The sequence below is a fragment of the Chelonoidis abingdonii genome, chromosome 3 (genome assembly GCF_003597395.2).
Source record: "Chelonoidis abingdonii isolate Lonesome George chromosome 3, CheloAbing_2.0, whole genome shotgun sequence".
NCBI lineage: Eukaryota > Metazoa > Chordata > Testudines > Testudinidae > Chelonoidis > Chelonoidis abingdonii.
This window is the reverse complement of record NC_133771.1, coordinates 18,462,453-18,479,165: the sequence shown is the minus strand read 5'-3', so window position 1 is coordinate 18,479,165 and position 16,713 is coordinate 18,462,453. Positions and strand designations below refer to the sequence as shown.

General features: G+C 44.7%; 2 protein-coding genes across 2 annotated transcripts in view; one reads left to right on the top strand and one right to left on the bottom strand.

Moving 5' to 3' along the window:
* UBXN2A (UBX domain protein 2A) overlaps positions 1 to 16,713 on the top strand; it is a 368,202-nt gene that overhangs the window by 253,328 nt on the left and 98,161 nt on the right. The window lies entirely within an intron of this gene.
* SF3B6 (splicing factor 3b subunit 6) lies at positions 1,935 to 11,779 on the bottom strand. Its single transcript, XM_032784878.2, has 4 exons — positions 11,627 to 11,779; positions 9,640 to 9,758; positions 5,555 to 5,693; positions 1,935 to 4,944 (listed from the first exon to the last, which is right to left on the bottom strand). The coding sequence occupies exons 1-4, from the start codon at positions 11,654 to 11,656 to the stop codon at positions 4,855 to 4,857; spliced, it is 378 nt and encodes a 125-aa protein (XP_032640769.1). The 5' UTR covers positions 11,657 to 11,779; the 3' UTR covers positions 1,935 to 4,854.

Sequence of the window (16,713 nt, the reverse complement as noted above, 5' to 3'; positions counted from 1 at the left end):
CTAACCGCTGAGCTATGGGGTATTCTGATGTGGGGATTCCCTCAGTCTCTCCTGCAGAAGCTGGTCCACTGTGGATAAATACGTATCTAGTCATGGGTCCAGAATAACTCTATGGCCTGGTGGTTAGAACACTCATGTGGGAGTGCCAGAGTCTAGTCTAGCTCCAAGCCTGTTTTTGTTTATTAGGATTATTTCACCTGATGCCATACTTCTAAGGAAGTCTGGATACTGGTGTAATAGTTTAGTCAGTGCTTAATTTGTACCAGGGCTGAGCCCTGGAACCTCCACGACTATTTCATTAATTTGGAACAGCTTTGACAGGAGAAAACAAGGGAGCCTTCCCCCACCCCCCTCAGAACACACCATGGCCAGTGGTTAGGGCACCTATCCTAAGAAGTAGAAGACCGCATCCAAATCCCTTTTCCCCATCAGGTGGAGAAGAGAAATAGAATCTGGTCTCTCAGCTGCTGGTCTAAACAGTATAAAAGAGGCTCCTCCTCCTCCTCCTCCGGCATTTTTTGCAAGAGCGGCATAGGCCCACCAGAGTAGAAAACATTTCCAGCGGCCTTTCCCCCACAGCCACCCAATATACATATAGCCGAGCCAAAATACCCTCAACTTAGTGGCACAGCAGCGCAGTGCCCCCCTGGAAGTTGAAGTCCAGGCAACCACCCTGCTTGCTGACCCCTCAGCCAGCTTATTCCAGGAGAAGGTTCCCAGCTATCAACCACGAGCAGAGGTAGGTGCCTCCCACCAGCCCAGATTTAGGCACCAATCTCCATAAGGGGGCAGGGCTTAGTACACACCCCTCTGGTCAGCATCTCCCATTGGCTAGTTTAGGCAGCTTCCTTTCTAGTAATCTACCTCTTGTGGATCCCATTCTTAGGTGCTTAGCAGTCTCCAGTCATTGAATAGGGAGCTAGGTACCTAACTCAGGCTTTATGGGTCCCGTTGTTGTTCCAGTGATTTTCCAGGTGTCGCAATACCTAAGCGCTTCTGTGGATCCATGACCTAGCATCTTCCAGCCTTTGCTAGGATTTTTATCAGTTAAAACTGTGCCTGTCAGACTTTATGACCTGAATATATTCTCTCAACCTTACTGGGCAGCTCGTCAAACCTGCACTTCTTACTGACATCAATAAGAGCAGAGGCTGTTTGGGACTTCCACTATCAAGTCTTTAAAGAACTTCCTTAGGTCTCTCATTACAGCTGGTTGAGGAAGCTCTCTCATGAGCCACTCTTTCTCCCTTTAGTGGAAACACTTTTTTCATAACAATTTGATTAAAAAAATATCTGAAAGTAAGACTAGCTGTGCTTTGGATACTTAGGGAAATTAAGTCTTTAACAAAATGTAATCCAGCATTCTAATCTTTGCCTGGTGGCTCTTTATTCAACTGCAAAATGTGTTAATTTATTTAATTGTGTCATTTATCAACACAGCACATAATTACTACCACTATATAATGGATTGGAAAGACATACCATGGTTGCCTGTGTAATCAGATATGCTCTTATATTACTTATTTCTAAGCACTTCATAGATGAAATTATGCCTGCAAGGTTGTTTTTCCATGTCCTACTTCCTGAAAATTAAGCAGAAAGGAGATGCGGATAACACAACTGTAGACTGCAAGGCTGGTAACATCTGCCTTATGAGTTACCCCCTCTGCTATTCCTATAACTGAACTCATTTCCTTGTCCTTTGATATTACATTTCAAACAAAATCTTGAGCAGACCTCATCAAAATAATCCTGTGGGCATTTGATTTCCATTCCCTCTGTCTTGCAGGTACAAATGATTTCAGTTTCACATGTACAGGGACATTGAAAACCCTGAACAGGCACTAGAAGAAAAAGTCGTATGAAATGGAATATTTAATGAAAGGAAGCAGCAAAGCTATCATAGAAATCAAAAAAGCTGCTGGTCTTAAGAGTTCACTGAAAGAATTTTTATTAATCTTATTACCCTACAGAATTGCTTTAAAACATTTTCTTAAACACCACCAAGCTTTCAACAGACTCTGCAATGCAAGCAAAAGAATTCTTATTGACAGAGGAAATGTGATATTTGCATACTATTCAAAATAAGCAAAACTGAAAGTTGAAGTGGCTCCAAATGCCAATACTTCACTAAATTAGTAAGGGCACAAGCCAGCACGGTGCTGCATTCCTTCAGCACCTTACTGCCAAAAGGTCTGGGGACACTTGGCACCTTGTCTAGGCCCTCACCCTGCAATTTTCTCGAAGCTCAAGGATAGCTGAAGGTAATAAATTTGGCTCTACTATCAACACAATTTCACCCTATCTGAAATTTCACCCAGCAACAGCATAGGATTTCCATGGAAAGTTTAAGGTAAATCAGCCAAGATATTGGGGTTGGGGGAGAAGAGGAACTCACTTCTGAAACATCTTCTTAAAAAAAAAAACAAAAACAAAAAAAAACACACACACACAAAAGGAGTTGGCCTAAGAATCCAATTTATTTTAATCTGTTGGGCTTGGTGAAACCTTCTGGCCTTTGAGTGGATTTAGGACGGAATTAGTTAACACTGAACACATTAAATGTGCACAGCTTTGGTGCACATGGCTGTGATGGAGGAAGAATAGGTGGGAAGCCACACAGTGGGCAAGACAATAGCTGGCCAACACAACAATAAAAATGTAGTTGCGTAAGTTGTCACAGCTGATTAGGCTCATGGCCACCTGTGACTAGTGTGACCACTGAGATCATACAAACATACCCATCTTTGCTTTTATTTTGTCTCCAATCACCCCTCCTTTATTTATTCATTCAGCTGGGGTATGTAGTCAGAATGTTAGACTGAATTATCTGGGGCAGGGACTGCATCCATTAATTAATTTGTGTCGTATCTAGCACAGGGGAGACTTTATTGGAGACCACAGGTACCACAATCATAAATGGCCTGATTTTTGAATGGGGAGAGGGCCAGATAGGTGGGGTGAGAGGTTAAGACTATAAGGAAGAGAGATCTTTCTGCCAACACATCTACTTAACATGTTCCTTACCCTGCTCTAGCTAGAGACAGAGCCACAAAGGACGTCTAGTCTGAGGCCCCAGAGGGAGGGGCAGAGGAGCTATGTCAGACTCTCCTATAGATCAAGGAATTAGAAATAGGAGACAGTATTTCAACTCTACGTTGGTGGCTCAAATTCTGCCAAGGTATGACAGAAAATTACTTTCTGATCATTGCTCAAATGGTCTACGGTACAATTCATCTGGTAGTTAAGCAATCACATCGAAGTATCGTAACTGGCACCCTTTGCAGTAATCAAAGCAGAAGCATCAAAGACTGAACGGGCCTTGCAAAAACCCTACTCTATGGAAGGCTGTCCTGTGACTCAGCAGGTCAACAATGGAGACCAATTCTGTCAATCTAGCCCCTTACCTGAGCACTGAAGTAGATGTATTTTTCTGTGTGTATATACATAACATGCACAATTACACACAGATGTCAGCATTTAAGGTAGTATGGGAGGTAGGCATACAGATACCATCATGATGGGCACTATGTAAAATCTTACCCAAATTTTAATCATTGGTTTGATGATGTTTATACTCATCTTTTAATCTCTGCAACATGTTAAAGAGAAAAGAGGTTATCAATAAATTAACATGGCATATAGGAACGTTTACAAAACTTGTACACAAGCAACTTTTAGGTAAACAAATGTTAGTTTTATTCCCTGATCAAACTAAGAGCAAGTAAGCAAATTTTGTGCATTGGCTAGTAAATGTTAAGTTTAAATACTCATTTATGGTGATTCACCACCCTAAAGGATCTTTGTCTATATTACAGCAAAGAGTCCTGTGGCACCTTATAGACTAACAGACGTGAGTTTTCGTGGGTAAATACCCACTTCGTCGGATGCATGTCTACATTACATTAACATTTACATTTGGCAAAACATGTCTTTAAATGTATCAGCATCTATAAGCCAAAACAGTCTCAAGTTATTTATTAACACTCCCCCACCAAGACCTGCTTCAATACAATACATCAGCTTTCCACCCTGCACCCTCCTTTTAACGAGTCACTGGCAACAAGATGACTTCTTAGAAAACCATCTACTAGACAGTTGGATATATTTAGGGGCAATTCATGTTTATGACTCATAATCCAGACCTCTATTTACTGCCTCCAGTCTAAGAGAAGAGTTACACAAGACAGAGAAATTTTTGTTTCATATAAGAAACAACCTTATAACAAACAGAAGTTCCCTATAACAAAAAGGATAGGTTGATCCAAACATTCCCATAGGGAGAAAAACAGTAACTTAGATATAATAGCACAAATATTTGAGAAGTGTCAAAATATACTGAACCCTTTTCTATACAAAAATTGTGGGTTTTTTCCCCATTTGTTTATAGTGTCTGATTTTTATACATATATGAGATGAAATTCACTCTTATGTAGAGCGTCCACACAAGGCCACTTACCCTAAAAATGAAAGCTAAGTGGTGCACAGAGTCTAGTACAAGCTATCTAGGGTGAGGAATGTCACCAAGACTGAATAAAAAACTTGGTCATATTACTGGAAACAGACACTACAGTTATGCAGCAATGATGAGGTCTCCTTGCTATCTAGGAAAAGTGTGTCCACTTAATGGAATTACTAAAAGTTAAGTAATTTAGACCAAATCCAAAAGTGAACTAAATTTATTTACTAAATTCCAAACTTAAAATATCAAAGCTTCAAAATGAATAGTCTATACACGAGGCATAGAAGTAAAAGGGTCAAATGAAAATAATCAGACTTGATTAACAGTCCTTACGAGGTTCAGTCCGAAAACACCGTGGCAAGGGTTAAAATAATCTTTCAGAAAGCCCATCTTTATTTTGGTGGGTCTGTGTTTATTCCGTATTTCTCCTTGAGAAGTTTCAGCTGCTCTTCTTTCTTCTTTGTGTCCATCTTTTGGAATGCCTGTAATAAAATCAACAAAACTACATTAGAGAAGAATATTCTTAACAATTTCTCTCTTACTGAGTTTTTAATAGGCATATTAGTTACACTTATTAAGAGACAAGACTATAGTTAACACAAGTTACCATGTAATTACCATAGTCTTCAAATAAGATACTGAAAAATACTATGATTTTTAAGTGAAAGTAATTCTTGTCACTACCCTGTACAGCACAATTCTTCAATACTGGGTAGTGCCCCAAGAAAATGTGGCCTAAGATCTATATGCTTGTCACTGGGCAGAGAAACAGCGTCAAGAGCTCAGAGATCATTTCTTCTAACCAAGATCTTGTCTCCTTTGGCAGGGACCCCAAAACTAAGCCTGCTTGAAGCAATGCTGCAGTCTGCTCTTTACAGCCCACCTTGCTTCCCCCAGTCCGGTCCAGTAAGCATGCTCTTTGCACAAAAAAGAAGCTAAAATGAAACCCTGTCAGCTCATATAGACCACCCCCCTCCAAGTTCAGCACTGTTCTCTAGAATAAATCCAAATAATTTTCATTTTAGACTAGGATGAAAAATTGATAGCATACCACATATTTAATAGTTATTTTAGAAAAACAAGTGTACTTGCCCTGTTTGCATTGTAGTACAAGACAACAAGGTATCTGTTGCACACATTGAATCCTGACAGATGATCACAAGCATTCTTGGCATCAAAGATGTCTTCATAAACTACATATGCTGTTCCTCTAGTCTCTGGAGTGTTTCCACTGCAACGAAAGGCCAGTTTTAATATTAAAACAATATGAATATAAAATAATTCCAACAACAATTAGCAGTGACAGTACAGATTATGTTAACTAATACAACTTTAATAAAAACCAAGATTTCTAATGAATTTTTCTAGACTTTGAGATACATCCTTGCTTTCCATACCAATCTTCGTTTATTATTACTTCTGGCTCTAATTTTGGAAAGTGTGATAAATTCATGGAGATTAGGTCCATCAATGGCTGTTTGCCAAGGTGGTCAGGGATACAACCCATACTCTGGGTGTGCTTAAACCTCTGACTGTTAGAAGCTGGGACTGGATGACAAAGGATGGATCACTTGATACATTGTCTTGTTCTGTTCTCTCCCTCTGAAGCATCTGGCACTGGCTAGTATTGGAAGACAGGATACTGGACTAGATGGACGACTGTTCTGACCTGCTCAGGGGTTCAATCCACCAGCTCGCCAGCTGGATCCTGACTGCCGGACCCACTCAGCCCGCTGCCGGTCTGGTGTCCCAGCCCTGCCCACGTACAATGAGTACCTACCTTCTCCCTGGTTCTGGCCCATTCTCCTCCTCTCTCTGCACTGAGCTGAAGGTGGGAGTGCACTGAACACAGGACTGGGGATGAAGGGTCTGGCCAGGAGCTGGAATGAGAGAGGGGACTCAGGGTTGGAGCAAGAGGTTTTGTGTGGGGCAGTTACCTGGGCAGTTCCCATTTGGTGCGAGTGGTGCAGGTGGGAATGTGTGTGTGTGGGGAGAGGGGTGCTGGAGCTCCCATTTGTGCTCAGGGTGCAGATGTGGGGTGCAAGAGTCAGGATGTGGGAGGTGCAAGGGGGCTGGGCACGTGGGGGGGCTGCAAGATCAGCACAGGGCTGGGGGCATGTGAGGGGGTGCATGGGGGCAAGGGGCTGGGCATGTGGGGGGGTGCCAGAGTCAGGGCTGGAATCATGGGGACAGGGATGAAGGAGTCAAGCAGAAGGCTGGATGTGTATGAGGGGGGTATAAGGCTCAGGGCACGGGCCTGGGGTGCATGCGGGGCTGAGTGTACAGGGGGGTCAGGAGTCAAGGCAGAGGGCTGGGTGTATGGGGGGATGCTTAAGAGCGCAATCTTGTAATGTCAAATAAAATGTTTAAAGCTGAAGTATCGTGTGTTATACCAGGAACCTAGATGGATTGCCATTTCAGTATATCACACACATAGACACAGAGTATGTCTATGCTGCAATTAAAAACCCACAGCTGGCCTGTGTTAGCTGACTCGGGCTAGGGGACTGTTTACTTGTGGTATAGACATTCTAGCCCGATCCCAAACATCTACACCACAATTAAACAGCCCCTTACCCTGAGCCTGAATTATCTCACATGCAGCCGTGGGTTTTTAATTGCAGCATAAACCCAAAGAAAGCTACACTGGAATAATAGTGCCTCAACCTCAAAAACTGTGCTGACAGTAGATACCAGAGCTTAATGCTGCCTTTCTGTTATCTTATCTGTATTGAATTTAAACAAAACCAGGTCTCAGTTCACAAACAATGACTCAATTAATGTTTTGCACACATTTTTTCCCCAAGATGAAATCCTTCACTTAAAACCAAGCACAAATAAAGGAAAAACCTTCATGTTTATTCAGTATCCTAATAACGAGCAGCTAGACCAGTTTATGCTGTGATGTGTTGGACCTGATAAATTAAGCAAGGTCTGGGTCACTTAGTATTTACGTGTTCATTGGAGATCTTCCATCCATCAGCACAGGAATTATGCTGGTGACCAGATAGATGATACACTTCCCTGACTGAATGATTATGAAGTTTACTCATAACTATATTCACTCTAGCTTTCCTTTGTTCGATGCAATCTCCCTATTCCTACTTATACCCTTTTGGGTCATCCTAAATAATAATTCTCCTTCTTTCTCTGCAAGTGCTAGAAGGACAGGAAATTTTACTTGTCTAGCCATGCTACACATTTAATTCTTTTACTCCTTCCTCAACTCAGTCCATACAGTGCTGCCCTAATCATTTTTGGTAATCTTTCCTGAACTTCTTTTAATATGTCAACAGTTTTCTGATATTGAGATAGCTAGAACTGTACGCTGTTGTCTAGCTATATCAACTCTATTTTCAGGATGTAGTAGGAAGCCTGCTATTTATGCAGTCTGACGGTTGAGAACGTTACGCCTCACTAATTTGGTGTCCAGTATCTAATGTGTCTAAGTCCTGTTAACATAAGAACAGCCATTCTGGGTCAGAACAATCGTCCATCTAGTCCAGTATCCTGTCTTCCAATACTGGCCAGTGCCAGATGCTTCAGAGGGAGAGAACAGAACAGGACAATGTATCAAGTGATCCATCCCTTGTCATCCAGTCCCAGCTTCTAACAGTCAGAGGTTTAGGCACACCCAGAGTATGGGGTTGTATCCCTGACCACCTTGGCTAACAGCCACTGATGGACCTAGTCTCCATGAATTTATCTCGTTCCTTTTTGCACCCACTTATATTCTGGCCTTCATAGCATCCCATGGCAACCAGTTCCACAGGTTGACTGTGTGTTGTGTGAAGAAGTACTTCCTTATATTTGTTTTAAACCTGCTGCCTATTACTTTCATCGGGTGGCTGCGATTCAAGTGTTATGTGAACAGGTAAATAACACTTCCTTATTCACTTTCTCCACACAATTCATGATTTTATGGACCTCTATCATATCCCCCCCTTAGTCATTTCTTTTCTAACCTGAACATTCCCAATCTTTTTAGTCTCCCCTCACACTGAAGCTGTTCCATACCCCTAATCATTTTGATTGGTGTTCTCTGCACCTTTTCCAATTCTATACCTTTTTTTGAGATGGGCAACCAGAACTGCATGCAGTAGTCAAGGTCTAGATGTACAATGGATTTATATAGTGGCATTATGATATTTACTGTCTTACTATCTATCCCATTTCCAATGGTTCTTAACATTGTAAGATTTTTTAACTGCTCCTGCACATTGAGCAGATGTTTTCAGAGAACTATCCATGATGATTCCAAGACCTCTTTCTTCAGTGGTAACTGCTAATTTAGACCTCATCATTTTGTACATATAGTTGGTATTGTTTTCCAATGCGCATTACTTTGCATTTATCAACACTGAATTTCATCTGCCATTTTGTTGCCTGGTCACTCAGTTTTGTGAGATCCCTTTGTAACTTTGCAGTCAATCTACACTATTTAGTCTCCATTGGAATTCATTCCAAATTCGATGCATTTCACATCTATTCTCTTTGTTTAAGTGATTAGACTGTGCTATCTTATGGAGGAAACAGACTACAATATTTATAGCTCAGCCCATTTGACTTCAAAGGCAGCTCTGTGATTCACTTAAGAAGAACCTTAAAGTTCCACAAAGCCAAGACTGTTAGATCAACAGCATTTACAGTAATATTGTAAATTCCCATTAGGCAAAAGGGTCTGTTTTCTCCAGAATAAATCTTTAAAATATTTAAAGTGAAAACTAGCCTTGAACTTTGTTCACATTGACCTTTGTCTTTGATACACTTAAACTGCGAAGCAAATTTGTTCAAAAGTCTCTAGGAAAAATAGCAAATCACATTCAGTGAATGTTTTTATTACATGTTTTTACTGAGTACTAACAAAAATGAAATGCACTATGTACGAGTTCTTCACTAGACTGTTGGTTTGTCTAGGAGAATGAAACAGAGTCATATGGTTTATTTCACCTCCCATTGCACAATCCCATATTATTTTCCCCTACTTGTCAACTGTTATCTGCTATGAATATACTTCAAAGACAGTCTAGTCTGCTTACAGCTAAAATCAAAACAGAGGAGTTCGGCATATTTCTGCAGAAAACAATTTCCTGCTGCTCACACTGATGGATATTTGGAACACTTCCTACAATTGTACCTAATACTTATTGCTACATTTCTGTAATCAAAAGACTTACACTCTGATTTGCCGAATAGGTCCATATTTTCCAAAAATATCATACATTTCCTCAGCTGTGATTTTGTATGGTAAGTTTCTGATATATAAAATCCGATTGACTTCAGGAGGCAGCCGAATCTAAAATAGAGACCACAATTACATTTAGAATGCTCACTTCCAGAACTAATGCATCGAATGTAAATATCTCCCAGTTATCATACACCTTCTGTGTCACAGACCCTTTTGTGACCACACAACATCCATTAACAACAGCAGCACTTGCTGGCATGGAAAAACATTAGGAAAGAATGTGAGGTATCTGTAGCTCTATGGTCTATAAATATAAGTAGATGAACAGAGTCTAAGTTCGGAAGGGACCACCAGGAACATCTAGTCCAGGGGTCAGCAACCCTTCAGAAGTGCTGTGCCGAGTCTTCATTTATTCACCCTAATTTAAGGTTTCGTGTGCCAGTAATACATTTTAACATTTTAGAAGGCCTCCTTCTATAAGTCTATAATATATAACTAAACTATTGTTGTATGTAAAGTAAATAAGGTTTTTAAAATGTTTAAGAAGCTTCATTTAAAATTAAATTAAAATGCAGAGCCCCCTGTACTGATGGCCAAGACCTAGGCAGTGTGAGTGCTACTGAAAATCAGCTTGCGTGCCGCCTTCGGCACGCGTGGCATAGGTTGCCTACCCTTGTTCTAGTCTGATCTCCCACAAAACACAGGTTACAGAACTTCCCCAAGTAATTCCTGTTTGAACTACAGCATCTCTTTTAGGAAAACATCCAGTCTTGAGTTGAAAATTGCTAGTGATAGAGAAGCCACCACAACCTTTGGTAAACTGTTCCAGCGTTGGAACCCCCCCTGTTAAAAATGTACGCCTTTTTTCAAGCCTGAGGGCAGCTCTAAACTGCCACCTATGTTTATATAATTGATGTTGCTTAGGGGTGTGAAAAATCCACCCCACTGCCCAACCCCGAGTTGATACAAGGTACACCAACCTAAACGCCAGTGTGGACAGCACTATGTCGGCATGAAACACTCTCCTTGCCAACATAGCTACTGTCTCTTGCAGAGGTGGAGTAATTATGCAGATGGAAGAGCTCTTGCCTGTTGACAGAGAGCATCTTCACCAGATGCGCTGCATCAGTGCAGCTGTGCCAATGTATCACTTCTAATGTAGACTAGCCCTGAATCTGGCTAGCTTAAGAACCAATGGTTGGAAAGTTGATTTCCCTTTGCTTGTTACATTGAAGGGCCTATTATCAAATATTTGTTCCCCTTATGGGTGCTTGCACTCTGTAGCTCAAGTCACCCCTTAACCTTGTCTTCGTTATGGTTAATATATTGTGCTTCTTGAGTTGATCACTATACAAAACATTTTTCAATCCTTTAATCATTTGCATTGATCTTCGTCAAAACTGGAATTTTTTTACGTTTGAGATCTGCCCTGGGGCTTTTGAGGAGTCATTTAAAGCCTCTGCGGACGTATCAGAGCAATAATACCCTCAGCTAGGTAGTTATTTGGCTCTCTCAGTGGAGTGTCACATGACACAATACAGGGGTAACCGGTAACAGTCTGTGACAAGCAGGTCGGACTAGATCATCTAACGGTCCCCCCTGCCCCCGGACACGGGTGTGAAGTGCTTTGGCAGCACAGGGTTATACGGTGCGAAGCGTTACACGGTAGCCACAGACCTGGTGCAGTCAGATGCCCCACAACGCGCCTCCGGGATCGGGGCCGGATCCTGGGGGCCTGCTCGGAGCGCGGAACAAGCCGACTCCAGCCCGGCTCAGCCGAGGCGCCCCGAACCCGACCACCGCACCCCGCCGCCTGAGCCCGTCGTCCCTGGGGCTGGGGCGGCCGCAGGCCCCTGTTAGCGGCCCCATCTCCTGCCCGGGGCCGCGCTGCGGTGGGAGGCAGCGCCTCAGCCAGGGCGCGGCCGGAACAGCCCAGGGGGGAGCCGCGTTTCCCCCGCGGCGGCGGCGCTACTCACGTTGGCTCGCTTGGCCGCTTGCATCGCCATGGTGCCGGGCGGGTTCGGGGCCTTCTCCTAGCAGGGAAACAACTCGCTGCGGCTCACCCCAACAGGCCGACCCGGATGCTATCCCAGCCTGCACAGCGGGCGGACGCGCAGGAAGTGACGTATGACAACCGGATGGAGACGAAAGAAGCTGGTCTGTTCAGCGGCGGGGCGGGGCTTGGGGAAGTGACGTTGAGGGTCATGTGACTTTGGCCTCCCGCGTGCCCTGCGCAGTCGTTATTTTGCCTCTCTGTAGTGGTCCCTGCTGGTGGTGCAGTTACAGCCTCTGGCCCCTCCCCCACTCCACCTCATCCGACTGCGGTCCCGCCTCACTCCTCTGTCCCTCCCACTCCGCCCTCTACCCTCACCCTCTAGGGCCCCTCCCGCACCCTTTCCCCTCTCCAGCCCCCACTTCTGCTCCTCCCCCCACAGCACCTGACCACGAGTGCCCCTCCCCTCTCTCCCCCACGCCACTTCTGGGCCTAGTCCCCGCTCCAGCCACAGCACCGCACCCGCCTGCCCCCGGGCTCCCTCCTTCCCCTCTGCTCCTGCCTCTTGTGTTTGAAGTTAATAAGACAAGGTGTCAATAACTGACCCAGCTGAAGCTTTCTGCACCTAGGACAATCCATCAGTTCTTACACAGCACTGCACAGAACAGTGCACGGAACCGTGCACACCAGTCTGAGGCTGGGGAAGTGGGGCTGCTTACTTCAGTTCACTTCCAGCTAACTTCCCAAACGGGCTTAGAAGCTTTGCCCTAGCTGGTGATGGTGACCTCAGGGATGTCAAGCTCTTCTTTTGTACAGCACCTCCCTCCCTTCAAGGGCTTTCCTCCCCTTGGTGCTGCTGCTGCCATTACTCCCCACAACTTCAGAGCTGGACAAAATATTCCCAGTTGCATTTTCCCTGCAAGGAAAGAAAAACACCGTTCCCCTACCTACACATTGTCTACCATGGTCTCTCTCTCTCTCTCTTTTCCAGCTAGAGCTTCACAAGTATGTAGTCTGGCTACAGTATATCGTAGCTGCCTTGTATAAATCTAGTGGTGGGAGCATAATCTGCTACACTTCATAACTTGGTACAGTAACTCCTTGTTTAATGTTGTAGTTATGTTCCTGAAAAATGTGACTTTAAACGAAACGATGTTAAGCAAATCCAATTTCCCCATAAGAATTAATGTAAATGGGAGGGTTAGGTTGCAGGGAAATTTTTTTCACCAGACAAAAGACTATATTATACATATATACACACAGTATACGTTTTAATTTAATACGGGTACACAGCAATGATGATTGTGAAGCTTGGTTGAGGTGCTGAAGTCAGAGGATGGGATATTTCCAGGGAATGCCTTAGTGCTAAATGATAAACTAGCACTCAGCTGAGCCCTCAAATGTTAACACATTGTTAATGTAGCCTCACTGTACAAGGCAGTGTAAGCAGAGTCAGGATGAGCGCTACCCTGACATCTGGTGGTGAGTTGTAGGGAGTGTGGAAAGAATTTCAAGAATTTCAAAGTGTGGAAAGATTTGCATTGGCATCCACCCCCCACTTAGCATAAGCCCACAGCAGACTGGGATGGTGATTTTAACAGCTCTGGGATCCCCAATTTCTTTGTTCTTGGGGCAGGAGGAAAAAAAAAGTTTGTCACCCTGATTGTGTGAATGGGGAGCTGTCGGGGACTGCTTTGTGACAGAGATGACTCAACCTCAGTTGGGTGGTACTCTAAACATGGACATGGGTTCCAAAACCCCATGAATTGGGGAGGTTTGTCCTGTTGGTTGGGTCTGGAATGTTAGTTGCATAGCCTTCTCTCTAGTGTTAAAGAGTAGAGCTAATTTTGATTCTGTTAGGAATCTATCTAGAGACTGCTGAGCTGATTCATATTAGGCCATGGTGCACCTGCACCAGGGCTCCCCTACTAAAAGTTGAAATCACTGAAAGAGCTGAATGAGATCACTGAGTCTGTGTTAACATGTGGGGGAGCTGAAGACCATTGCTAAGTGGCTGGCAGTTTGCAGTGTGTTGGAGTAGCCCATGGAACAGTGAGTGGAGTGAAGTGGTTTTGCATGGACAGCTGAAGAGTGGCACAGCTGGTGTGGTGAGTGGGTCATGGTGAAGGCTGCAGCAGAACTCCATGGAGAGGCGGAGCAGTTGGCCCTAGCCCACGTAAGGTGCCCCTTAACATCCTGTGTGGACTCCCCCCCCCCCCCATGTCCACCCAGGCTGGGGGGGTAAACTCTGCAGATAAACTCTTGAATTCTGGGGTGGCACTGACCAGAGACTTTTGGTTCATTGGACTTTGGGTAACTGGACTTAAGACCCAAGGGGAAAGGACATTGCCTGCCAAATGTACTTGGAGGTGGGTTTTTGTTTATGGTTGTGTTTATAATCCTGTTTGTGGTGTTTCTCCAATGGGATGCCACTTGTTTTCCTTCCTTTATAAAAAGGATTTTTGCTACACTCAGACTCCGTGTTGCTTAGAGGGAAAGTATTGCCTCCTAGAGGCGCCCAGGAGGGTGTGGTATGTAAGTGTCCCAGGTCACTGAGTGGGGGCTCGAGCTGGTTATGCATGGTGTTATTAAAACAGAACCCCTGGATACTGAACCCGGCCCTTGTTGCTGCCAACTCAGAGGGGCAGAAGGGTTACAGCAGCATGAATGGAGGGAGGGGAGACGGCATAGCAGACAGAGACACAAACTGTGTGTGAAAGAGAGAGATGGGCATTGTCTCTTTAAGTACGCTGACCCTACTCTCAGTACACTTTTTAAATAGATCAGCAAGTTGAGACAGCTGCTCCTACCAGCAAGCTCCCTCCATCCTGAGCCCTGTTGTGTGTCCCCCCTGCTCTTTGGAAATGGGGTAAGTGGGGTGCAGGAGCAGGGAGGATGGGGGCATGCTAACATTAGCCCTCCTCATCCCCCCCTTGCACAGCAAGCAGGAGGCTCCCAGGAGCTGCTCCAAGGCAGAGGGCAAGAGCAGCACATGGCAGTGGAGGGGAGGCACAGCTGAACTGCCCAGCAATTGATAGCCTGCTGAATGGCTGCTGCACAGGGAACAGAGAGCTGATAGCATAGATGGTGACTCCGTTGGTGCACTGGGGCTGGAGCATCCATGGAGAAAAACTTGTGGGTGCACCCACCAACAGCAAAGCTCCCCATCCCACCCCCCTGCCCCAGCTCACCTCACCTCTGCCTCCTCTGAGTGCGCTGCATCCCCATTTCTCCTCCCAGCTCCTGCCGCTGCAAAACAGCTGTTTTGCAGCATAACAAACTGTGGAAGGGAGGGACAAGGAGCAGGAATGCGGCACGCTCAGGGGAGACAGTAGGGAAAAGGTGTTGGGGCAGGGACTTTGGGGAAGGGGTTGGAATGGGGACAGTGGGTGGGTCAAGCACCCACCAGCACCAGGAGAAGTTGGTGCCTATGGCTGATGGGGCTTCCAGTCCACCCTGCTTCCAAGCCCCCACCAGCTCCAACAGGCTGCTCTTCCTGCAAGCAATGGACAAAGCAAGCAGCTGCCAAACGTCCTTATAAGGGAGCATTGCGCAACTTTAAACGAGCATGTTGTCTAAGTGATCTGCAACATAATGAAACAATGTTAACGTTAACTGGGACGACCTTAAGTGAGGAGTTACTGTATGACTATTTCCACTTCCACACTCATAAAGGGAGACTCGACATATATCAAAGGGAAGGATGACTTTCATCACCCTTTCATCTCTCTAATATTAATGTCAAGCTGTAAGTATTGTTGCATAATGTTGAAGATTTTCTGTTTCATATCAAAATTATTCCGAGGCTTAGTGATCTTTAGCGTTTGTAGACAAGAGGTTATTTTTTGTTCTTAGAGTACTTCCCACTGGTAACCTTCACTGGGTGGCTTCTGCTGAGGAAGCTATTTGTCTGGCCAAAAGAGAAGTGTTGAAGCAGGGGAGGCCACCCAGATTTATTAGGCTGAGCAAGAACTCCTAAATTCCAAATCCATCTCTGCACTGTCTGTCCTCAAGTAAATCACTTAATCTCTCTTCATTTCCCCCCTTCTTTTAAAGGGGATTGTGATGGGTTCGGTCACAGAGATCCCTTTGGGACTGTCACCTGATGTGCTGAAATTACCTCTGAGCCCATTTTCCCTGCCAGCTTGGGACTTCCAGAACCCTGTCTTGTTGAGCTAGACACACTAGCCTGCTGCAACACAGACTTAGGGTCCATGCCCCCAAAGCTGCAGACTTAACTGAAAACAGCTTAGGTTACCTGTTTCCAGCACCCAGTTCTCAATGAGATCCAAACCCCAAATAAATTTGTTTTACTCTATATAAAGCTTATACAGGGTAAATTCATAAATTGTCCACCTTCTATAACACTGATAGAGGGAGATGCACAGCTGTTTGCTCCCCCAGGTATTAATAACTCTGGGTTTATTAATAATCAAATGATTATATTAAGCATAAAAAGTAGGATTTAAGTGGGTTCAAGTAATAACAGACCAAACAAAGTAAGTCAGCAAGCAAAATAAAGCAAAAACATGCAAGTCTAAGCCTATAGAATATCAGGGTTGGAAGGGACCTCAGGAGGTCATCTAGTCCAACCCCCTGCTCAAAGCAGGCCCCATCACCAGACAGATTTTTACCCCAGTTCCCTAAATAGCCCCCTCCAACACTGAACTCACAATCTTGGATTTAGCAGGCCAGTGCTCAAACAACCAAGCTATCTCTCCCCATTGAGAGACAGATTACAGGTAATCTCATCCTCAGATGTTCCAATAAGCTTCTTTCACAGACTAGACCAGGGGTCTCAAACACGTGGCCCATGGGGTTATTTTCTATGGCCTGCAAGCTCCTCGCGGCCCCCCCCCCCCCCCCGCCAGAGCAGGCTGTGGCCACACCCGCCAGCCTGCTGGAGCTGTCCTGTGGTCTGCTCCAGCCATCCCCATAGACAGATTACAGGTAATCTCATCCTCAGATGTTCCAATAAGCTTCTTTCACAGACTAGACCAGGGGTCTCAAACACGTGGCCCATGGGGTTATTTTCTATGGCCTGCAAGCTCCTCGCGGCCCCCCCCCCCC